The sequence below is a fragment of the Sapajus apella genome, unplaced genomic scaffold (genome assembly GCF_009761245.1).
Source record: "Sapajus apella isolate SASKATOON/1434 unplaced genomic scaffold, GSC_monkey_1.0 scaffold182, whole genome shotgun sequence".
NCBI classification, from domain to species: domain Eukaryota; kingdom Metazoa; phylum Chordata; class Mammalia; order Primates; family Cebidae; genus Sapajus; species Sapajus apella.
Window position 1 is genome coordinate 350,145 of NW_022437122.1, and position 23,477 is coordinate 373,621.

The 23,477-nt window shown below is 57.0% G+C and overlaps 1 protein-coding gene across 11 annotated transcripts in view; it reads left to right on the forward strand.

Annotated features, from left to right (window-relative positions):
* Nucleotides 1-539: 539 nt before the first annotated feature.
* WNK2 (WNK lysine deficient protein kinase 2) overlaps nucleotides 540-23,477 on the forward strand; it is a 136,361-nt gene continuing 113,423 nt past the window's right edge. For 10 of the 11 annotated variants that reach the window (XM_032268491.1, XM_032268492.1, XM_032268489.1 and 7 more), the window contains exon 1: nucleotides 555-1,235. In XM_032268491.1, the coding sequence (XP_032124382.1) occupies nucleotides 555-1,235 (681 nt within the window). Of the gene's footprint in view, nucleotides 1,236-23,477 lie in introns of all 11 variants that reach the window. The other variant, XM_032268486.1, reaches the window with a different exon arrangement.

Consider the following 23,477-nt stretch of genomic DNA (forward strand, 5'->3'; position numbering starts at 1 on the left):
CCCCTCCACCGCCGCCCGCCGCCTTTGTGTGCGCGCCGCGGCGCTGCAGCCCCCTCCCCGCGCGCCCCTCCCGCGCCCCGGGCCCGCGTCCTTTGTGGAGCCGCCGCCCGGCCGGTGCCTTCCTCCCACTCCCGGGCCTCCTTATCCCCTTTACAGCTGCCTCCGGGACAGCCCAGCAGGACCCTCCCGGGCCGGGGCTGGGCAGGGCGCGAGATCCCTCTGCCGGCCTCCAGGTTTCTTCTGCAGACCCGCCGGGGCCCTCAGGGACACCCTAGCAGATCCTCCCTCCCCGGGTTCCAGAAACAGCACAGGCCCGTCCCTCTCCGCAGCCGCCGGGGGCTGAGCGGGGCACTGACCCCTCCTCCCCAACCCGATCCTCTGGTCCCGTCTGCAGCCCCTGTTTCCCAGGGCCCCCAGAGACAGCTCCGCAGGCTCTCTCAGCGGCCGGGGCTGGGAAGGGCGCGGGCCCGGGGCGGCGCTGTCTCATCCCGCGGCCTGGGCAGGTGCGGCAGGGCCGGCGCTCACGCGAGCCTGTGTGTCCTTGGCCCACAGAGATGGACGGCGATGGCGGCCGCCGAGACGCCCCCGGCGCGCTGATGGAGCCCGGGCGCGGCGCAGGGCCCGCGGGCATGGCGGAGCCGCGGGCTAAGGCGGCGCGGCCGGGGCCCCAGCGCTTCCTGCGGCGCAGCGTGGTAGAGTCGGACCAGGAGGAGCCGCCCGGCTTGGAGGCGGCCGAGGCGCCGGGCCCGCAACCCCCGCAGCCCCTGCAGCGCCGGGTACTTCTGCTCTGCAAGACGCGCCGCCTCATCGCGGAGCGCGCCCGTGGACGCCCCGCCGCCCCCGCGCCCGCAGCGCCGGCCGCGCCACCTGGAGCCCCCGGAGCCCCGGCGGACGCCGGCCCCGAGCTCTTGGTCGCGCAGGAGCCCGTCCCGGACCCCACCGCAGCTGCTGCCGAAACTGCGCCTGCCCCCGACGGCGGCCCCAGGGAGGAGGCGGCGGCGACAGTGAGGAAGGAAGATGAGGGGGCGACCGAGGCAAAGCCTGAGCCCGGGCGCACACGCCGGGACGAGCCCGAAGAGGAGGAGGACGATGAGGACGATCTCAAGGCAGTGGCCACCTCTCTGGACGGCCGCTTCCTCAAGTTCGACATCGAGCTGGGCCGCGGTTCCTTCAAGACCGTCTACAAGGGGCTGGACACGGAGACCTGGGTGGAGGTGGCCTGGTGTGAGCTGCAGGTGAGGGTGCGCCAGCCCGCAGAGGGCTTTCCGCAGGGTCTGTCCGCGATCGCGTCCTTGGGCCCGTCCTTGCTCCTGCGCTGTGCCTTAAGAACCCCTGGGGGCGGCGGGGCGCTGTGTGTGTCACCCTCTGCGTGGGTGGCCGGCAGGATGTGTGCCAGGTGTGCGGACGGCGTGTGGGGCCTGGCTTTGTCCGCGCGCAGGTTTGTGAGTCAGCTCGTGGCGAGGGCAGGCCTCTGGTTGCGTTTCGTCTAAGTGTGCGCGCCCTGGGCGTAGGGGAGGCCCTGGAGAGTGGATCTTGGAGGCTGTGTCTCTTAGGCTGCGGCTTCTCCAGTCCTGATGACCCACTTTAATGACCCAGGTGGTCTGGACTGTTGTGTCTTTGCAAAACAGCGTGGCGGCTTCAAGGCCTGATGTGTGCGCTCACAGGGCAGTTTGGAGGCCCTGAGCTGCCCATAAATTAGTACTTTCCTGTGTCCCCCAAGCTGTGGGTGCCCCAGCAGGGATACCTGCAGAGAATTCTTCTGACCCAGGGGTCTGTGACCCAGAGGTGGTGTCTGGTAGGGCTCTGCGGCCGGCTGGGCAAGGCCTGGAAGTGTGGTTAGTCGCCTCTGCTGCTCTGAGAGCTCCATTTGTTCACAAAATGGACGTGTGAGAGGTCTTAAAACCGAGTCATGCAGAATGCGGGTGGGGGTTTTCTTGGATGCAGAGGCTCTAGGCATGCGTTTTTCATAATCCTGCCATCACCCTGGTGTCAGCCCCAGCTCTGGAAGATTATGTAAACAGCCACCCTACCTGTCCTGGGCCAGCCTTGGAAACAGAGGCCGTGCCTGTCCAGGGGGTGTTTATACAGGCCTCCCTCCTTGGAGAGGGGCAGCTGTCAGTTGCGAGCCAGTCTGGGAGAGTGCCAATCGGAGGTGTAAGTGTACTCCATTGGCCTGTAAAGTTAGCTGGCCGTCCAGTCCAGGCCTGACACAGGGCTGGGGCTAGCTGGGGCAAGCTGTGCTCTGGGGCTGCCGGCCACACTACAGGACGCTTACATTTTTGGCTCAGAAATGGGATTCAGTTGCTATATCCTTCAGCCCCTACAGGATGGCCTGCATGTGTGTGCAAGCCTGGCTAATTCGGTGGTGTCGACCTATCGTCAGCCTTTCTCCCAAGACAAAGAGCTCCAGAGACCTGCCTCTCTACCACCCCTTGGTTCTGCCTCAGAGATGTGGCTTTTCATGACAGGGGACAGTGGCATTGTGTGAGTTCCTTAGGAGGGACTGAACAGCACCCCTCCCTCATGGTCCTGCAGGTTCCAATGGTACAGGAGAGGCGGTGGGTGGGGCAGGAGGCTGTGATCTCGGGGTCCTGGGGTGTTCTGGGCATTCCTGCTGCATGGGAAGGCAGAGAGGAGAGAGGACTTGAAAGGGGAGATGACTCTTGATTCTGGTGAGCAGTCTAACTGCTGTTGCCCACAGACCTGGCAGGGCATGCCGAGCACCCTTGGGTGCTGCCTCCAAGAGCTACCTCTGCAGGGTGGCGGATGGGGGAGGGGTGCTGCAGCAGGCTGGATTTGAGTTAGACCTCGGCAGCTGGAGCCTGCTGATCTGGCTGAGGCATTGCAGGCGCATGTGACTCTTGGAGCTTGTCAGCTCCCATTCCCTTTAAGGAAAGGCAAGCGGTTCTGTCTCTGGGTCTGTCCCCTGCGGGCATGGGGTGGAGCCTGGCCTCTGTCCAGGGGTCTCTTGCTCCTTGTCTCTAGATGGGAACAGCAACTTAGAGGTGCTTCTGGACTGTGTGTTGCAGTTCCTTGCCGGGATGTTACTGGTGCCCCAAACTGGTGGGGAAACTGACCCTCACCTCCCCCAACAAGTAGCCACCTCCTCCAACATTTGTCCCTGGTCGATGTGTGTCATTTGGCATTAGCTCCCTCTGCCTGTTCTGATCTGAGAGGGTTTTCCACAAGAGGGAGTCTGACCTGCTTAGAAGAGCCCTCTTTGCCGAGAACCTGCTGTGTGCTGGGGCGGTGCTGGAAGCCTCTGCATCACAAACTGTGAGGACTGAGGGGACGTGGAAGCACCCCTAAGGTCACCAGTGAGGAGATGGCAGGACATTGTGGGATCGGGGAGGGGGGCCCCTGTCTGTGTGTAGAATGGTGCAGGCTGACTTTGTGCAGCGCTATTGGAGGGACTGGCAATGGGGCTGCCTGCGTGATGTCCTGGGTGTGTGGAGCGGAAGAGGGTGCGGTGTAGGGCCACAGGGAGATCAGGGCTGTGGGAGGGGTGTCGGACTCTGCGAGGGAGTGTGCTTCTGGGTGGGATGTGGGGTCATATCTCACTGAGTGGAGGGGTCACCCTGCCAGGGAAGGGCCACAGGTGGGCGCTCCTTCTCTAGGTGAATTGCCTTTGTGCCTGGGAGGAGTTCTTAGTCCACTATGTGGAGATGCCATCCTGTACCTTGACCCCCAGCATGCCGGGCATGGGGAGGGTTCCTGGGAGTCACGCTTTACGCAGCGAAGGGAAGGTCTAGGGGGATGTTGCCTGCAGCCAGGAGCCCTTCTCGGTGTTGCTCTTGGCCTCCATCCCTCTCTTCCCCTGTGCCCACAGCACCTGCCGTCTGCCTAGGTGCCTGGGCCCTGTCTCCCTCCCTGCCCTCTGCAGGCTGGGGGGCCTCCTTGGAGAACTGTGAGGCGATGAGCTCACTTGTGTTTTTCAGGGTTCCCTGCCAGTTGGGGAAAATGCCTTCATGTGGACCTAGTAAGCCTGGCTTAGAGGACGTCAGATTTCCTTTGATAAATCAGTGTTGAAAGAGCTCCGTAGAGAAGGTAGTATTTATTTATCTTATGTCGAAGGGCAGTGAGGTGTTTCACCTTCTGAATTCTCCAGATGTGCAAAGCTAGAACCTGTGCTGTTTTTTTGTGGGGGAAGCCATTTTAAAATACTTCCCTGTCATTCTTCTCTTGAATGAACTTTATTCTTGGCAGCAGAACACATTACGGTAACGAGGAAGGAAGTGAAACACCAGAATCCCACCGCCCTCCTCCTTGCCCACATGTCCTGTGTTCCCGTGGCCATCTTTGGCCAGCCCTGGTCCCCCCACAGACCCCTGTCCTGTCAGATAGGGTTGAGGGTTCCCTGTCAGTTCTGGGAACCTCCACCACCTGCCATAGCTGGCCCCACTACTCTGGGGGTGCCGATCTGGGTCACTGGCCTGACTTTCTACAAGACCCTCCTCTGGGGGGTGGCGAGGTCACAGTACAGCAATGGGGGGTGCCTGGCGTTGTGCCGTGGCCACCCCTTGCTCTCCCACTTTCGACTGAGTCAGCACAACCATGTCCCCTCCTTCTTTTGGTGTTGAGCTTTCGTGACTTCCTCGGCCTTCGTGGCTACCCCGGTTGCTGGACCAACACCGTTTCATGTGGCTCAGGGGTCCCACTCTCACATGCTGCCACCTTTGAGCTGGCCACAGGCGCCCACATTGAGAAAACACAGCCAACTCAGACCCAGGGAGGCAGCCTCTTTGCCTTTCCCAGATCTTCCTGTTTCTGCTGTGTCTCCATCGGGTACCTGGAATAAGCTTGGTTTTCACCCCCTTTAACAACACTGATGCCTCCCTGTCAGCAACTCCTGACTTTCGGGGACACAGGATCTTAGCACCTCAGTGCCACTGCCTCTGAGCTGTTGTTGCAGGGCTGGAACCTGAGTTCCCTGAGTTTCCCGAGATGGTGCTGGGGCCTGCGTCCAGCATGGGGGTCTTTCTCCTTCTCGGAGACGTGTATTCCTTTCCTCGGCTCAGAGCACTTGCTGGGCCCTTGCAGAGCGGTGTGAATCCTAAAGAGGACTAAGGATGGGGGCGCTGCTGCTAGTCCCAGAAAGTCACAAAGTAGGTCTTGCTGCAGCCTGGTGCTGCCCGGTGGGGGCAGGGCTCACGGACCGATGTGTCCTGCCTCAGCTGATGTCTCAGTGTCCCAGTGTCCTGTCCATCTTCCAGGTCCAGGAGTGGATGATGCCAGTTGAGGCTCACTGCAAGTGGCCTGTGCCAAGCGGGTGGTCCCCCCCATCCTCCAGGGACAGCCCAGCCACCTGACAGCCTCTCTCCCAGCCGCGGGCAGCCCCGCCAGTGCCAGTGCTGAGCTGGTTTGCCTTCCCCTGCAGATGGGATCCTCATCACCTTTCTAGGCAGGCCCTCTCATGTCATCAGCCACGTAGCCTCAGGCCAAGGGTTTGGGGCACTGGAGAGCCTGAGTGCTTTGCACTGATGACCTCTCGCGGGAGGCCCGGCTGCCAGCCCTGCCTGCTTTCAGCCCTGACCCAGCTGTCGTGGGGAGAAGAGGAGACGAGGGGGCAAGCCAGTGCCGAGCACAGAGGAGGTGCCTGGCGCTTGCTCACTCGGGCAGGACAAGCAGGACAATCAGAAAGCTTGACCTGATTTGGCTGGCGGTCACCCCTTTTTAAAAATCTCCGAAGTGCTTAATTGCATTGGGAGAGTTGTAATTTGAAATCACTTGGATGCCAACACTGAATTTGTTTTGCTGGGCGAGGTGTTTTCTGCGCCATGCTGACCATGGTTTTGGTTTAGTTGGCAAAAAAGGCTGGCACTAGCTGCCTGAAAGGCCTGTGCAGACCGGCTTTCCCTCCCGCCCGCCAGGGCAGAAACGTGGGCACCGAGCTCGCAGCGCTGCTTCTGTCCCCCAAGTGGTGGTGGCGAGGTGTGTATCAGCAGCGATGACAGACAGCAGCCTGCACAGGTCACTGTCGTGGGGAGCACATTGAAGCTCAGGCACCACGGCTTGTTCCCTGCTGGAAACAGGTGCTCCCGTGGCTTAGCGGTGCCTTGGGGGCTCCTGGCTGAGCTGAATCAGGACCAGGCTGCCGTGGGACTCAAGTGTACCTGTGCTACTCTCTGAGCCCCGGAGGGAGGACCCCAGCACTGGCTCAGGTGCGTGGAGGGCCAGCCCCCACACGCTGCTCATTTGATTTGCTATTGCCAAAGCTGGTGTTTTCTCAGTCCCCGTCAGCGTGTTAGGAGGCCTGCCAGGACAGCTGGACACGCCCTCCCGCGGCACTGAAAGCTTCTGTGGCAGCAGAAGCATCCTGCCTCTGCATTTGTGTCCACAGGCCCTGTGGAGTGCGCGGGATGTGGCTGGGGCAGTTGAGTGTCACCGTTCTTATTTTTCCTCACGTTAAACATGGGCGCAAATGGTCACATGTGCCATGGCTGCTTCCAGGGTCACCTGCATCTCCAGGCTTGATCCTGGGCTCTCCTCTGCGTGGCTGCTTTTCCAGAGGATAAAACAGACCCAGGTGATCTAGAGGTGGTCACCGGGACACCAGACAGACCAAGATAGGGACAGCCTATAGACCAGCTCGCAGCAAGGGAGACGGAGGGGCTGGGACACAGCAGGGCTGGGAGAGGCCAAGGAGGCTCGAGATGGGACCTGCGCTGGAGGCGTCCGCGGAGGACAGGATTGGGGCATTTGGGCTGTGAGGACCTAGACTGGGTGGCCATGCCATGACTGTGTTGGGCTTCACCGAGGCCAGGACGAGCTCCAGGTCAGTGGGAGGGTCTCGTGGGCCCTGAGATGCATCCCCCATCCCTGCCCCGTCATTTCCGGGGATGGCCGGGGGGTTACGCTGAGGTGGGGTAAAGCTTTGTTGTTGGACTGCTAGCCAGAAGATAGCATCAAGAGAAGGGGAGGGAGCGGATGTTCCTGAAGGTTCTAGAGGCCTGTGCCCGGGTCTCCATAGCACAGGCTTGTATGTACGTTGACTTGAGCATTCGTTGAGTGTGTGTCCTGGTTCTAGGCCTGGGGCTACCGTAGTGAGCAGGACAGGTCACAGCTCTGGGAGACAGCCTGAGAGACTTGGAAATGTGTCAGGCAGGTTGGGGAGTTCTGAGTGAGGCTAGAGGAGGGGCGGGAGTCGGCTGAGGTTTTGACAGGATCTCTCTGGGTGCCTTGGGACAGTTGGGGATGAGGGTAGAGGCAGGGGACCAGCAGGGAGGTGACTGCCACCATCTAGGTGAGAGACTACAGGGCTGGTACTTGGTGGGGTGGGGGCCAGGAGGGGAGAAGCTTTGGATTCTGGGTGCATTTGAGGGTGGTGGAGAACACAGGATTTAGATTGGGTTTGAAGGTAGAGAAGGTAGGAATCGTCCAGGTGTGGTGGCTCATGCCTGTCAATCCCAACACTTTGGGAGGTTGAGATGGGCGGATCACTTGAGGTCAAGAGTTCGAAACCAACCTGACCAACATGGTGAAACCCTGTCTCTACTAAAAATACAAAAAATTAGCCAGGTGTGGTGGCGGGCGCCTGTAATGCCAGCTATTTGGGAGGCTGAGGCAGAAGAGTTGCTTGAACCTGAGAGGCGGAGATTGCAGTGAGCTGAGATTGTGCCACTGCACTCCAGCAGTCTGGTGACAGAGGGAGACTCCATCTTAAAAAAAATTAAAAAAGGCTGGGTGCGATGGCTGACGCCTATAATCCCAACACTTTGGGGGGCCGAGGTGGGCGGATCACAAGGTCAAGAGATCGAGAACATCCTGGCCAACATGGTGAAACCCCATCTCTACTAAAAAATACAAAAATTAGCTGGGCATGGTGGGGCGCACCTGTAGTCCCAGCTACTTGGGAGGCTGAGGTAGGAGAATTGCTTGAACCCGGGAAGCAGAGGTTGCAGTGAGCTGAGATCGTGCCACTGCACTCCAGCATGGTGCCTGGCGACACAGTGAGACTCTGTCTCAAAAAAAAAAAAAATAAAATAAAATAAAATAAAAAAGGAGAGAGAGAGAGAAGGTAGAAATCATGGTGGCAGCATTGGCAGAATTTTGGGCCTGGCAGGATGTGGCCGCTGGCTGCTGTCCTCTGAGGGAGATGGGGACATGTGGATTTGGGGGAAGAGCAGGCCTTGGCTTGGGACATGCTTAACCTGAGTGCTTTGTAGGTGGCCAAGGGTGGTCCTCGTGGGGAATGTGGCCTCCCAGGCTGATCCTGAGTTGGGAGCCCAGGTGGGCAGCCCAGGTACACAGGGATGGGCCAGGACTGAGTCTCTGAGGGGACAGGAAGGAGAAGCCCCCCACCCACATCCCTGCACAGAGGGGCTGCCCGGGACAGGAGGGTGCCCCAGGATGCCAGGAGCATTTCAAGACATGATGCATACAATAGGCAGCACATTCCGAGTTGTAGGTGCTAAAACGAAATTGGGAGCTGTGCTGCACCTTAAGGACAACTGTGCCTTCCCTCAGGAGTTACCCTTCTTCCCATCCCCTGGGCCCTGCTGGCCCACGGTCTGGGTGGGGCTGGCTGGTGGTCATGGGCTGGCTGGGCTTGCCCCTCACCTTCCAGGACAGCTTGGAGCTGCAGCCCTTCTATGCCCATAGGCATTTCGTTGGTGTCTCTCAGGGCCTGTGGCTTGGCCTAGCTTCAGGCTGCAGTTGGAAGACACCCAAGGTGATGGCACAGAGCTTTAGGTCACGTCATTGATGGAGAAGAACTTGACCTGGCCCAGCAGAGGTTTGGGCCGTGTGTCTGGGTCTCCCTTGTGGTCCGCCCTGGCTGTGCAGCTGTGATGGGGTATCAGCATCTGCCTGCCGTGGTGGGAAGGGGGATTTGGGAGCCTCCCAGCCAGGAAGGACATTGCCCCTGGTGCGTACAAAATATCCAGGGGTGAGAGAGCTCTGCCATGTTCCCAGTATGTGGCCATGGGAAGGCACCTGTTTTTGCGAGCCTCGGTTTACCCATTTGTGCAGTGTGGATGGTGCTAGCTACTCTTCACTGCTGGGGGGACTATTGAGAGAAGTGTGTTTCACCTGAGCACACAGGGGTCTCAGGTCAACCTTGTTTCACCCTCTTGCTTCCCCTGCAAAACAAACAGTTGTCTCCAGCAGAGATGTGGAGAGCAAGCCGACCCGGCAGGTGGAGGCTGGTTCCTGAGGCTGCCTGTCTCCTTGCCCGGGAGCTGTGGGCACCCATTCCGCTGTTGCCTTAGCGCTTGAGCTGCAGATAAGAAAAAGGGTGTGAACAGCAGCAGCTGGGATTTTTGAAAAGCAAGCTACGATCTGCCTCTGACCATAGACAGTTCAGGGAATGTTGTGTTTTCGGGAATCCCAGCTGGGTGGAGAGGCCTGAGTGGGGACTCTGGAGGTTGGCAGCCTCAACACCGTCTTCAAGTTTTCCTGCCTCTGAGAGTTTTCACATCTAATTCTCTTCCCTGCAGCATTGAATTCTGAGGATTTCCCAGAATACTTGATTATGACTTCTAATTTAAGTTAGCTCTCATTAAATTATATTAACATTTTTTGAAAAGAAGGAAAGAAAAGTGATTAAGGCAGTGCGGTATTGGTAAAAGAACAGAAGAGTTGATCAATGGAATAGAATAGTAAGCCCAGAAATAGACCCTCATGAATAAAGTCAACGGATCTTTGACAAAGGAGCAAAGGCAATGAAATGGAGACAAGATCATCTTTTCAACAAATGGCGCTGGAACAGCTGGACATCCACAAACAGATAAATGATTCCAGACACAGACCTTACACCCCTCACCAAAAAATAGAATTGGCCACATACCTAAATGGAAAATCCAAAATTATAAACCTAGCTTTGGCAGTGACTTTAGATATCACACCAAAGGCACAGTCCTTGAAAGAAAATAATGATAAGCTAGACTTGATTAAAATTAAATGCTTCTATTCTGTGAAAGACACTGTCAAGAGAATGAGAAGACAGGCCACAGCCGGGGAGAAAATATTTGCAAAAGACCCATCTGTTTAAGGACTCTTATCCAAAATATACAAAGAACTCTTAAAACTCAACAATAAGAAAACAATCAGCTAAAAAAAAAAATAGGTCAAAGAGCTTAACAGATACCTCACCAAGGAAGACACACAGATGGCAAATAAGCATATGAAAGGATGTTGCCCATCATAAGTCCTGAGGGAATTGCAGATTCAAACAGTGAGCTCCCACTGCATACCTACCAGAATGGTCAAAATCTAGAACACTAAGACCGAATGCGGGCGAGGATGTGGAGTAGTGACAGGAGCTCTTATTCATCACTGGTAGGAATGCAAAATGGTACTGCTATTTTAGAAGATAGTTTGGTAGTTTCTTATAAAACTAAACGCACTCTTACAGTCCAGCAACCTCGTTCCTTGGTATTCACCCGAAGCAGTTAAAAACTTAGGTCCACACAAAAACCCGCACACGGATGTTTATAGCAGCTTTATTCGTAATTGCCAGAACTTGGAAGCAACCCAGATGTCCTTCAGCAGGTGAATGGATAAACAAACTGTGGCACATCCAGACAATGGAATCTTCCTTAGTGCTAAAAAGAAATGAGCTGCAAAGACAGGAAAACACAGAGATAAACCAAAAATGAATACTTAAGAAAGAAGCCAACCCGAGAAGCCTGCATGTCATATGATTCCAACTAGATGACATTCTGGACATGGCAAAACCATGAAGACAGAAAAAAAAAAAAGATCAGTGGCTGCCAGGGATTAGAGGAAGGGAGGGATGAAGAGCAGATTTTTAGGGCAGTGAAGCTATTTTTATGGTACTTTACTGGTGAATAATTGTCATTATGCATTTGTCAAAACCCATAGCATGTATAGCACCCAGAGTCAACCCACGTGTAAACGTTTGCCTTTAGTGAATAATGCATCAGTATTGGTTCATCAGGTATAACAAGTGTACCACACTAATGCAAGATGTTAATATTAGGGAAACTGTGTGTGGGTGTGAGGGAGTGTATGGGAGCTCTACTCTTTGCTCAGTTTTCCCGTAAACTTAGAATGTCTCTCAAGATAGTTAATTAATTTAAAAATGCGACAGCTACTTGATGTTTGCAGAAATGAAAAAAAAAAACACCCATAACACAAGGGAAGACAACTGCTTTTATTTTTGAATAGTACCTTCTGCGCCTTGTTTACACACATATATCATTTAAAAATACAGCTGTAGTCACAGGGTGTCATGACTTTTAAAATCTGTCTCTGGAGTGTCTTTAACGCCATTGTTTTGCAGGAGGCCATGGTTCTGAGGTTTGTTCCTGGTCTTGGTGCTGTTTTGAACCCCTTGTTGAGCATGGCTGCAGAAGGGGTGCTGTCACTAGATGTGTTCGGGGAGTGGTGGTTCAGGCAGGAGTTGCTGTTGTGGAATTTGCTTCTCAGAACCTTTACAATGCCCACTGTATTGTGAAGCTCTTGAGGGGTGGGAGGGGGAAGGTGTGGGGCCTCCTCCTTTTTGTCTTTCATTTCACAGTTATCTTATGAGCCAGGACTGGCTCTAGGGAGGCGTGTAACAGGCTGACTGTTGGTGGAGGGCCACTGGGGCTCCCTCCGGTATCCACTCCCCCACACCCGCCCCTAACCCCTGCTTTCCAGGCAGTGTGTGTGCTTGCTCTCCGGTGGAGGAGCTGGGACAGTTCTCAGCTGTGAGCTGACTTTGGGAAGCAATGCCAACCTTTGATCCTACTCAGAATCTGGAATCTGGAGATAGCCAGGTGACAGCCCTGGAGGTGGCTCAGCAACATCAGCTGGGACATGGGTCTTTATCTCTGTTTCGTCTGTCCTCAGCAGTGCTGGCATTTTGTCCCTAGTCTTGCTTGGCCTCATGGCTGCAGTAGGGCTGCCATGGCTCCAGGCATCACAACCACATTTGATGGTGGGAAACAAACAGGTGGTTAGGTAGGGGCCAAGCAGCCAAAAGGCCCATTTCTCAAGTGGCTTTGTTCATATTTTAATCCTTAAAGAGAAATATTTACCAGGTCTCCCTGGTTAGCATAGGTTTGTGTGGCCAGCTGTAGCTATGTAGTTACCTGGGAAAGGCTTGACTGGAGTAACAGGGGCTGGGCATAGTTAGTTTCTGGGTTTCTGTTGGTCAGGAGGGGTGGCAAGCTATGGGTGGAGGGGCCTGCTGTGTCTGTCTTGGTTACCTCGTCCCTCCAAGACTGTCAGTGTCTGTGCGTGCTGGAGCCCTCCTCTGCCTGGGCCTGCAGAGAACAGCACAGCACACATGCCCACTACATCTGCAGGCTCCTCCATGCCCACAGCTCCCACACCCAGGCGTCCGCGGGCCCTGACGATTTTCTTTCCCTCCTTTGTGCCCACCCTAGCCCCCTAGCCTCTGCTCCAACCCTGGCAAAGGTTTCTCCTCTCTGGCAGCAGTCCAGTTTTTGTTCACGCCCAACATTTTATTTTGAAAAGCTTTGGAAAAACCAACAGAGAAGTTGGAGTTACCAGTTGTTAGTATTTGACACTGTCCTGTGTATCTGTCTGTGATTTCCTGACCGATTTGCAATTTACCTCTGAGTACTTCAGCCTGCTTCTCCTGATAGGAAGGAGGATGTTCCCACGTGGCCTCCACCCCCTGCCTCGCTCCAGGCACTCCGGGATAGGACCTGAGGAGGTGCTCAGTGAGGTCTCAGATGGGTGAGCTGCGCTTTCCAGGGAAGGGATCTGGGAGCCAGTCAAGGATCGTGTGTTCTGTCTGGTTGTCATGTCAATTTCAATCCAGAACAGCCCCTCCACTTTTTATTATTATTGTTACTAAATCTTTCAGCATTGTCTTCTGAAGGCTTAGGGCCAGTGGTCTCGCCCGGAGACCCCGCCTGGATCTGCGTGGTGCTTCTTTTCTCTTTTTCTTTTTTGCATGGGAGTCTCGCTCTTTCGCCCAGGCTGGAGTGCAGTGGCGCCATCTCGGCTCATTGCAACCCTCTGGGGTTCAAGCGATTCTCCTGCCTCTGCCTCCCGAGTAGCTGGGATTACAGGTGTACGACACCACGCCCAGCTAAGTTTTATATTTTCAGTAGAGACGATGTTTCACCATCTTGCCTAGGTTTGTCTCGAACTCTAGATCTCAGGTGATCCGCCTGCCTCAGCCTCCCAGAGTGCTGGTATTACAGGTGTGAGCCACCGCACCAGGCCCTGTGTGGTGTTCTGTACGACTGTGAGGTTGTGTATTCCTGGCTCAGGTGCTGCATGTGCAGGTCAGATCTGGCCAGGCTGCCCCTGTGGGGGACCTAGAGGAAGTCAGAGTGCTGTCATTAACACAGAAATAGCCGTGCTTATATTGGTGGGGCACCACTGTGTGCTCTAGAAGCATATCTGCTCCCCAGGAGGGAGGCACTGTGATTCCCCCCTCAGTAAATTTTCCCAGTTTACTAAGGAGGAAACTGAGGTACAGGAAAATACGGAATGTTGCCCTGTGTACCCAGACAGCCAGGGGCTGAGTGGGAGCCTGCACAGCCTGAGAAGGGTGGACTGCAGGTTCGGGTGGTTCTGGGGCTCAGGGTCGTCCTGCTTCCTCCTCCTTTTAGGCGCCAGAGGCCCCTGAGCTGGAGCTGCCCTGCCTCCATGTTAGGTTGGGTGGTTGATGCTACCAGGACTTGCTGCCAGCCTTGTGGAAGCTGAGTGGCCTGAAGTCTCCCCAGGCAGGCAGGGCTTGCTGGCAGGGAAGCTGAAGGGGAGCCACCTGTGGCCCATCCAGCTTCTTTGGGTGGGCCCCTCCTCAGGCCTTACAGAAAGCCCTGCTCACCCAGGTAGGGGCGTAGGGGCTGGGCTGCCTTGTTTCTCCCACCTGGCAGCCCTGGACCGGCTCCACTGAGTTGGGGGAGGGTGCCTGGGCATTGGGTTTTGTGGGGATGGATGGGACGGCCTCTGTGGAGGGGATGCTTCCTAGGGAAGGTGACATGACAGACATGGAAGCCTGATGGAGGAGGAGCTGTCCACAGCCTCCATCTCTGACGTGGCAGTTTTTGCTTTGGTATATGCCCTTCTTAGCTCGTTTTTTATACTCTTGGGCATTTTTGCTAAGTCATGATCATAGCCTCGGTGCTGATATGTGCAGTGCTGGTGAATTGCCCAGGCCACCTCTGGGCCCCCATTCCCTGCCCAGCCCTGGCCCTGCTGCCCCCGCTGTCCAGCCCTGCCCTTTTGCCCCATTGCCCTTTCACCCCTGTCCTTGCTGTGCAAGACTTAGAGTTGAGCTGGGAAGCTTTGTTGCAGTTGGTTGAGTCAGGCCTGGGTCAGACCTACTTGTCATCCTCTCGCTGGGTCAGTTCAGGGCGGGTGGAGGTCTGGCTCCAGCCTGGCTCTCTCCAGCTGGACCCAGGCTCCCACATACCCTGCATGCCTCCAGGCTGTCCCCTCTGGCTGAAGGTCCTTGTGTGGGCCTGAGACGTGTGGGCAAGTCTCCTTGCCCTCTGTGGGGTGCAGCTTCTCAGCCTGGCTGTGCTGGGGTCACACGGGCCTCCCACAAAAAAGATGACCCATGCCTGGCGTCTGAGTGGACCACCTCTCTCCCATTCTGGCAGCACCAGGACTGAGCCGAGATGCTTACCTGTGATTTGCTTGTTTTCAGGCTTTCCCCACGGTCGAGGCTCTGGACCCGGTGACCTCCCACTGTAGGCCTGCCTGGGTTGGTGACTCTAGGCTACCCCACTCCACCTGGTGGTGGCTGGGCTTGTGTGTCAGGCAGTGGGAGACGCCCTGGGCCTCCCGTCTGGCCCTGTCCTGTGTCTTCAAGTTAGGTAACCATCTTCCTGGGGCAGCCAGCTGCAAGGCTGTTGATATCTGCCCGGACAGGTCTCTTGGAATTTCTTGTCTTTAATTAAGAGGTTCGAGCAGCGCAGTGGATTTGTTTTTTGGAAGAAGCATTGAAAACACAAAGCTATGGAGAAGAGCTAGGAGGGGCAGCGGTTGGGCAGGTCATGTGTGTGTCCAGGGTAGCCCCAGCCCGGCACTCCGTCCCCTCAAGGGTGGTGAGTGACAGGCCATGCTGAGCAGGCGTTAACGTGGGGCTGCTGCCTGGCTTAGCATCAGCCTTCCTTGCCCTCGGCCCCACCTGGGGTGCACGCCATGGGGGAGTCGCAGGATTAAGGTGCTGAGGCGCAAGGGAGGGTCCATCGCATGGAATTGTTGACTCTGACACTCTTGGGGCCATGGACGGTTTATTGGGGGGCCTCCTCGAGGCCTGGCCTTGCTTTCTGGACCCTAGAGCCAGAGGTCCAGGGCAGGTTTGTCTGATGGGGTGTCCAGCCTGTGTCTGTCACTGTTGTAGCAGGTCCTGGGGCAGCTGGAAGTGGCTAGGTGGTCTTTACAGGAGGGAGACCCCGGTCTGTCTGCCCAGAGGAGGGCACGTTTCTGCACGTTCCCTCCAGAGCCAGCGTTGATGGAGAGTCCTAGTGAAGGGAGCTCAGTTGCTGGCTGGACGATGGCGGCCTACTGCCCCCTTCAGCCTCTCGGCAATTTGATGCCTACCCTGGGCTGCCGGTGCCCAGTTCCTCAGCCTGTCAGTCCGTCTGGTGCCCTGGGCTTGGTGTGGTTGGATGCAGTGAACCGTGGCTGAGCTTGGGGGAAACTGAGCATGGCCCTCCTGCTCTTGGGACCTCTCGGGCCTCTGGATTGCGTGGCTGAGAGGTGAGACAGCCACGTGGGCCCAGGGTGTGGGCCCAGACGCCACGTGTGCCATTTGTAAAAAGAGGATTAAAAGAGAGGCATGAAAGCGAATAAACTTGGCTAGGAGCATTTATGGGACAGAGGACAGGGTGAGCTGAGGGAAAAGGGCAAAAACCTTTAGAACAGCTAGAAACGAATGAAACAGCAGCAGATAAAAAATACAGGGAAATGATTTTAAGATAGAAAGGGACAGGTATTTTTCTTTCTTCTTTCTTTCTTTTTTTTTTTAGACAGAGCCTTGCTCTGTCGCCCAGGCTATAGTGCAGTGGCACGATCTCAGCTTACCGCATCCCTCGCCACCTGGGTTCAATCGATTCTCCCTCCTCAGCCTCCTGAGTAGCTGGCACTACAGGCGCGCCTCCACCCCTGGGTAATCTGTTTTTATTTTAGTAGAGACAGGGTTTCACCATGTTGGCCAGGATGGTCTCAATCTCCTGACCTCGTGATCCGCCCACCTCGGCCTCCCAAAGTGCTGGGATTACAGGCGTGAACCACCGCGCCCAGCCAGGGACAGATATTTTTCTTTAAAGTATACAATAATAAAATATAAATATTAAAGATAAAAATATAAATATAAAAGATAAAATATAAAATTTGTGTTCTTTAAAGATAAAATGTAAATATAAAATGTAAAGGAAAACAAAATGCTAACAGCGAGGGGCCTTGCTTTTTTATTGGGGTGGATTTTTAGGGACAGTTAGTGTGTGTGCAGCCCCTTCCCAGTGAGGGCCTAGGTGTCGCCTCATGGCAGAGGGTCCCGGTGCCACCGACGCTTTCCGTCCTGTGGCTGCACACTGCCTGCTTTAGGGTCCTGCTTGGGATGAGTCTTTGTGCCTGGCCCTCTGTGCCAGTCAGGATGCCCCTCAGGACGCCCCTCACCTCAGCTGTCAGCATCCCCTCTGTGCGGCTGAGTGCGTTCCACTGTCTGCTTGTCTCTTGCCAGCTGTGGACACCTGGACTGTTGTCTGGGCCGAGAGTGTTCTGAGCAAGGCTGCCCAGCATTCACACCTGGCTGGAGGAGCAGGGGGAGTGGGGGACACGTCCAGGTGGGCTGCTGACCTGGCCTTCATGGCTTGAGGCCCCTTCTTGCCTTCCTGGATAGGGTGATCACACCGCATGGTCTTGGCAGCCTGGGAGGCGGAGCATGGAGGACACGTTCCTGGCCACGAGGTTCATTCTTCCTGCTTGCAGAGCTTAAGGGAGCAGGGCTGAGGTCTCAGCTATGCCTGGCCTGTTGCTAGCCCTAGGGCACTGTATGCAGAAAACTAGCACCTAAACCCCAGGTGGGACATGTATGAGGGCTGTGGATAGGTCCTGCTCTGCAGGAGGCCCTCCCTTCCCTGCCCTGCCCAGGGCTGCATGCCGGACCATGTGCCTCCCAAGTGCCCAGGACCTGTGCCTCCCCTGTGTCCTGGGAAGAGCCCTTTTGGCTCATATCTGGCCTGTCTGAAATGGCCTGTCAGCCTCTGTAAATATTTGATGAAGGCAGTGATAAAAAGACAAAGCCATGCTCTGTTCCCCGAGGGGAGTGAGATGGTGACATTGGAACGTTCTGGCCCTGCCGGCTGCTTCCCTGAGCCGTTTGTGGATGGGGTTCAGGCAGGCCCTTTGTGTCCGCACTCCCACTCACTGCAGGCCAGAGCGGAGCCCCTTAGGGCCTGGCAAGGCTGAGCAGAGACAGTTGCCAACTTTCCACCTGGAAACCCAGCTGGGCCGGTGAGGGCTGCTGGCCCTGCTGGAGGTCACAGGGCGTGGGGCGGGGAAGGTGTGTCTCACCCTGTGAGGCTACCTGGGGCATACGTAGGCCCCAGCCTCCAGGTTGGCTTGGGGAAGTGAGGGGCGACTAAGGTTTGGCGTGGGACCCTGACTATACGAGACAGCTCTGTGCCCAGACACCGCTGGGCCCTGGTGGGGCGGCCGCTCAGCACAGTGCAGGCTGCTCCCACCCACACCCTACTCCATGGCTGACCCCACGCTCCCAGCTCTGCTGCATGTGGGGGCCGGGTGTGCATTGAGGGCTCGCTTGTCAGGGCCTCTGCCGGGCCCTGTGGGCGCGCGCGTGCGCGAGCGCGCGCACGTGTGTGTGTGTGTTTGCGCACGCGTGTCTCATCTTTGGCTCACTTGCCAGGGAACAGGCCTGCCCCTCTGGTGCTTCCGTGGGAAGGAGGAGCCCTTTGAGTTGACCTTGCGGAGGGGCCACCTGCCCCGTGGGCGGTCGGCCCAGCCTACCAGGGGAGGGGACGCTTTCTGCTTGGGAGGGGCAGGAACTGCTGCGAGGCGCAGCTCTCAGGGAGGGGTGGGTGTTTGCACGGCTGATGGCCTTTCCACAAAAGGTTTCTGCTGTGTTTTCTCTTTGGGGGAGGGAACATTACACGTGGGTGGAGCTGGGGCAGGTGGCGCGGTGGGGGCTGAATCTGGAGGGTTGGAAAGGCCTTTATCTCTAGTGTGATTCTGGACACCGCAGTGGCCCGAACTAAATGTTCCTCCCTCACTGAGGCCTCCCCGAGTCTGAGGTTTTCCCTGGGGCAGGGGCACTGAGGCACACATAGGTGTGCTTGCTGAACACTTATAGCTGGAAGACTGGCTTGGAAGGGCTGTGTTGCCTTTGCAGGGGTGGGGGTTCCTGCTGGGGTAGATATAACAGTTTTTCCTGCAAGGACCACGTCTGAGGCCATTAACGAGGCACCCAGGCTGGTATCCACGTGGCAGCCATTGAAGGAGAGGAGCCTCTGGGGCCTGTGTCCAACTGGGTGGTGCTGGAGGGTAGGGGGGCATAGGATGCTCAGAGCCCCACAGGTCTTGTAGGGTGGGGCAGTGATGCTTCTGCTGGAGGGACGGGGCCCAGAGCTTCTTGGGAGGGGAGCTGGGATGGTCCTTCCTGGGGGCTGCAGGTGTGAGCCCAGTAGGGGAACCCCAGGTGTTCTTTGCTGAACTCAGCTCAGGACCTCGAGCTGCAGTGAGGCAGCCTGCGGCCCGGTGGGCCAGGGGCTTGGCCCAGGGAAAGGTGTGGCAGTCAGGACCATGGACGGAGTGGACAGTGGTCTGAGTGGAGGGCACTGGTGGCGGGTGGTAGCAGAGGAGCGGCCACCTGTGCTGGGGAGGCATGACACAGGGTAGGGGTGGGGGCTTTGAGGGATGCCGGCCGAGTGAGGAGGTTTCCGGTTTTCATTGAAAGAAAGAAAAAGCAAATGAGAACAGGCAGCACTGGGGAGCCGGGAGACGCTGGCTACAGAGAAGGTTGGGAGGGAGCCTGTGGGATGGGGCTGCAGGGGCTGTCCAGGCCAGGGGCTCGGGGGCTGGGAGGTAAAGGCCTGGTCCCTGCAGCCCGTGGACATGCCACTGCACGCGGTAGAGGTGACTTTGCAGATGGGATTAAGTTAAGCATCTTGAGACCGGGAGATCGTCCTGGGCTGTCAGGGTCGGCCAGATGTCGTCTCTAGGCCGTCCTAACAGAGAAGGGGGTGTGGCCATGGAAGAGGAGGCAGGGGCCGTGGGACCGGAACAAGGCGCCTGGAACTGCGGGAGAATAAAGGTGTTGTTGGAAGCCCTGTGTGTGCTGATTTGTTACAGAAGCTGGGGGAGACTGCTGCGGCCTGGTCACTGTCCCCACTGGTTACCCACACAGCCCCGTGGACATGGTGCAGCCGGGGCAGGCCAGGCACCCTGTGGCAGGGATGTCCTGGGGGCTTCCTGGACCAAGCTCCCTGAGCAGGGCCCAGAGGCATTGATGGGGCCTCGGGGTGTCAGGGAAGCTGGCTGGTGTGTTGGTGGGGGAGTGTATTCTGGCAGGTGCTGGAGAGGAGAGGGCTGACATAAGGCCACACTGAGGAGGTGTTTTAACTGCCTGCCTGGTCAGTGGGTACTAGGGAGCCACTGAAGGTTCCTCGGGGAGAGGGTATGAAAACCATTCAGGGATGTGGGCTTCACAGCTGTCTATGAGGTGCTGGGAGTGGGAGAAGCAGAGGGGAGGGCAGCCTGAGTGCTCAGCATTTCTGCAGGGGAGGCAGATGAGGGCAGGCAGAATTGATGGCCTGTGCTGGCCACATGGAATAGGGTTATGGCTTCCAAGAGGTGGGGAGGCCCAAGCACCTGCCGGTAGAACTGCCCAGGTTTGGAGTGGGGGCCAGAAAGGCGGGGCCAGCCCCTTGGGCTGTGGGTTCCAGGAGGATTCAGGGTTCTGAATGCGCTGGGAAGCCCCACTTTCCCCCAGCAAACTGTCGCTGGGTACCCAAGATACCTGGCATGGGGGATGCTGCAGGAACAAGTGCTGGCTCCCTCGGAGGGGCAGGGGCAGGGTGGATGCTGACTCTGAGCCCTCTCCGGCTGGGTGTGCAGCAGGAAGGGACGGAGTGGGTGTTTGGAGGCTCCGTGACACCGGCTGGCGTTCAGGGTCCTGCCTGGCCCTGACATGAATGTCTCAGCAAATTGTCAGCACTGTCCTGGGCTCAGGGAGGCTCAGAAAGTGGGGACACCTGAGGGCACCAAGGAGGACTATGGGTGTGTGGTGGGGGTGTGAGGACCCCCAAGCTGGGCAGGGCCTTGGAGCTGTGTGTCTGGTGGCTTTGGATTGACCTTGTCCTGCCTGGCCCTGGGTGAGGACAGAGGAGGCCTGAGGCCAACAGGGCTGGAGAGCTTGTCATTGCTGGAAGCCACAGGCCAAGAAGTGAACTGAGATGGCAGGGGCCAGCTTCAGGTCAGGGGAGGCCAGTGGATATTAGAGTTAGGCGCTCTAGAATATGTTGGATGTGTTGGGTTCAGATCAGAGCTGTGTTAACGTCTGTGGGAGGTCCTGCTTTCCTCCATCCACTCTGGTACAGATTTTCCAGTTGGGAAAACTGCCCCTCCTCACCCCTTCATCTGTAGATCAACGTTACCAGTGACTGGAGAGGCTTGAGGAGCACTGGGCTGGGACTGTGCACTTCGGTAGTACCTTACCCGCTTCCTAAGGTCAGGGCGTCTCTCAGCACAGATGTGTCAGTGAGCAGGTGACCACTGTGCAGGAGGGCCAGTGCCAGCCTGCGCCGGGAGTGGGCAGCCTGTGTGCAGGTGGGAGCCCCTGAGCCCCCCAGGTCTGGAGAGGCCGTTGACCCCAGTGAGTGGGGGCTGGTACTAAGGCTCGATGCTGCCGCAGGTCCCCTTGTTCCTGGGGGCCCACCATGCTGGCCTACCTCTATCGTCCCCCGCTCCCTGCTGATCAGTCCCTATCCATCCCCGTACCCTGTGCCTGGCCCCCACTCTGTCCCTCGGCCAGCCCAGCGGCCGGCTGTCTGGAGCCTGGTCTCCATAGCAACAGTTGCTGCTGTGGAAGCTGGCGCCCGCTCAGCCTCATCCCGTGGGGAGGTATTTTTGGCACTGCTGAGGGATTTTATTTTATCTTTGGTGTTGACTTTTACTCTTTGAGTGACACAGACAGAGCTGGGGGCAGCCTTTGAGAGGCTTCTCTCTCTGGGGGACGTGGTGTTGAGGCCCTTTCTCCATGGCCCCTTGAGCTTGGGGTCCTCTGAGTGTCTTTCTGCTGGGGACACTGGCTCCATGTGATGCCAGTGCCTTCTGGCAGCCTCTGGGCCATCAGGTCTCAGGCTCCAGACTGCTGGGGGCTTTGGATGGCAAGAGGGAAACCAGGGATGGGTTTGAGCCTCAGGTAAAGCCAGCAGTTTGGCGGTGACATCCCTGGAGGCAATTGTTGGGTGCTGACTGTAGCCTAGAACCCGTGCGGAGGCCTGGGGCACAATTTTATGGGATCCTCCTGCCCACGGCCCGTTTCATAGAAGAGGAAACTGATGCTGTACAGGGTGGTGCCTGAGGGGCATGCTGGTCACAGGGCATCTCTGACGTCTTCTGTCCTCCCTGCCAAGGCCCATGTAGACAGTGTGATCTGTCTGGAGTCCATGTTTTTTCCCTAACATGTGGGGCCCCATCTCTTTGGGGTTTGGGGCTGTCCCTTTTGAGCCCTCTGGTGCTGGTGGACAGGCCAAGGTGGGTACAGGGAGTTGCCAAGGGTTGTGGGCATGTGGACTTAGGGTGCTAGGGGAAGCCCCACTCCTTCACCACCCTGGCCCTGGTGGCTGAGAGCACAGCATTTGGCATGTTCTTGACTTGGCTTCAGCCCTTGTCCGGGGACCCAAGAGCCCCTGAGAAATACGTGGCTTGTCCCACCCTATCCCTGGATGCACTGGGGAGTTCTGGCTGGGGGCGGGGGTGGATTTCTAGGCAGCCATATTTAGTGTCCTTGGATGGGACAATACTGTGGAGGGTGGGTCGTGTGACTTGGTAGGTGTGCTGTCCCAGGAGCCAGCACTGTGCAGATGCATGCTTGGTCTGCCCTTGAGGTGTGAGTGTTGACCATGGTCCCCAATGCTTCTGCTGCCATCAGGGGCCCCGAGTTTTGAGGATGGACAGGAGGAGGCTTCCTGGGGAGGGCAGCAGAGTGCAGGTGCAGAGTGGCACCTGCTTGCCTGAGGCTGCTCTTTCCTCGTGTTTCTAGGTTTTTCTGGAGATGCGCTGTGGCAGCGGCTGGGTGTGCAGCAGCCTGGGGTTACGGAGGGTGGGACATCAAGAGAGGAGGCAGTGTGTTTTGTTTTGGTTCTGCCACCCCTGGGAATGGGGAGGACTCCCTGGCCCTGTCTCTTCATCTGCTGAATTAGGAGGACAACTCCCAGTTTGCAGGGGTGCCTTGGGGCTGCTTGTGATGCCCACCCCTGCCAGGCTTGGAGAGCAGAGAGGGTAATACGTGGGGCATCCAGATGAGAGGCCAGGCCGCTGTGCAGGAAGCTGAGACCAGAACCCCCAGGCAGTATTATTAACCCACGATCATGGGAACTTGCAAGCAGACCTGAAAGTAGAGGATGCCTGAGAAACCTCACATCCCCCGCCACCCTGTTGTCAGGGTCTCCGGTATGCCCTTTATCTTGTTCTAAAATGCTTAGGCCGGGCCAGCACTCCTAAGTTGCAGGGTTTGACCTGCCTCAGATCTCTGGGGGGCTCTTGTCCACCATTTCCGTATAGGCAGCAGACCTTCAGCTCCCCGCCAGCTCCTGAGGAGGGTTTGCATCTCCTGTCATTCACGACCTCCCAGTCAGCATGCAGTAGGTGTCCAGTGCATGCCCAGGGTGATCAAGCCAGCCCCTCCTTTTTTGGCCTCTTTAGGAGGAGCCCAACAGGCTGGTGGAAGCTCAGGCTGAAGCATTTCGGGTTTGTGAGCTTTACAGAATTGGCAATTCTGTCTCCAGTGAGTGTATTTGGTGCAAACCCCAAAGCCATTTATAGAACAGATGCCAGAGGGAGCACTTGAGGAAATTAAACTCCATGGTAACCTCACTGTGGAAATGAAAATAGCCTCACTGTTAGCGCTCTGCTGCTGGCCTAAGTCATCGGCCAGGATCTGGGTGCCTGCAACTGGGAGGCTTGCTCGCTGCCGGCACCCACGCCTCTCCGGGCGCTTCTAGTTTTGTGAAGTTCGGTAGATTGCAGAGAATTTGGGAAATAGAGGAAAGGAAAAAAATTCCCGTGGGTTCAGAGAGAACACAGTCACTGTTCTCGTTCACAGTTCCGTTCTCGTGCCAGTGGACTTTACGGGGACAGCTTTGTGTCCCACCCTTCCACGAGGCACCTTGACGCCTGCTCCCGTCCTCCTCGGTCCAGGGGCTTCGTGACTGCCCTGAGGACCTTCATCTCCTCCCCAGGCCCTGCCTTCGACGTTGGGCTTTTCTTGCTATTATAAATAATGCTGCAGTGACGATTCCCAGACCCAACACACAAGCATCTGTTTTGATTGGTTTCATTGTGGCGGAGCCTGGAGG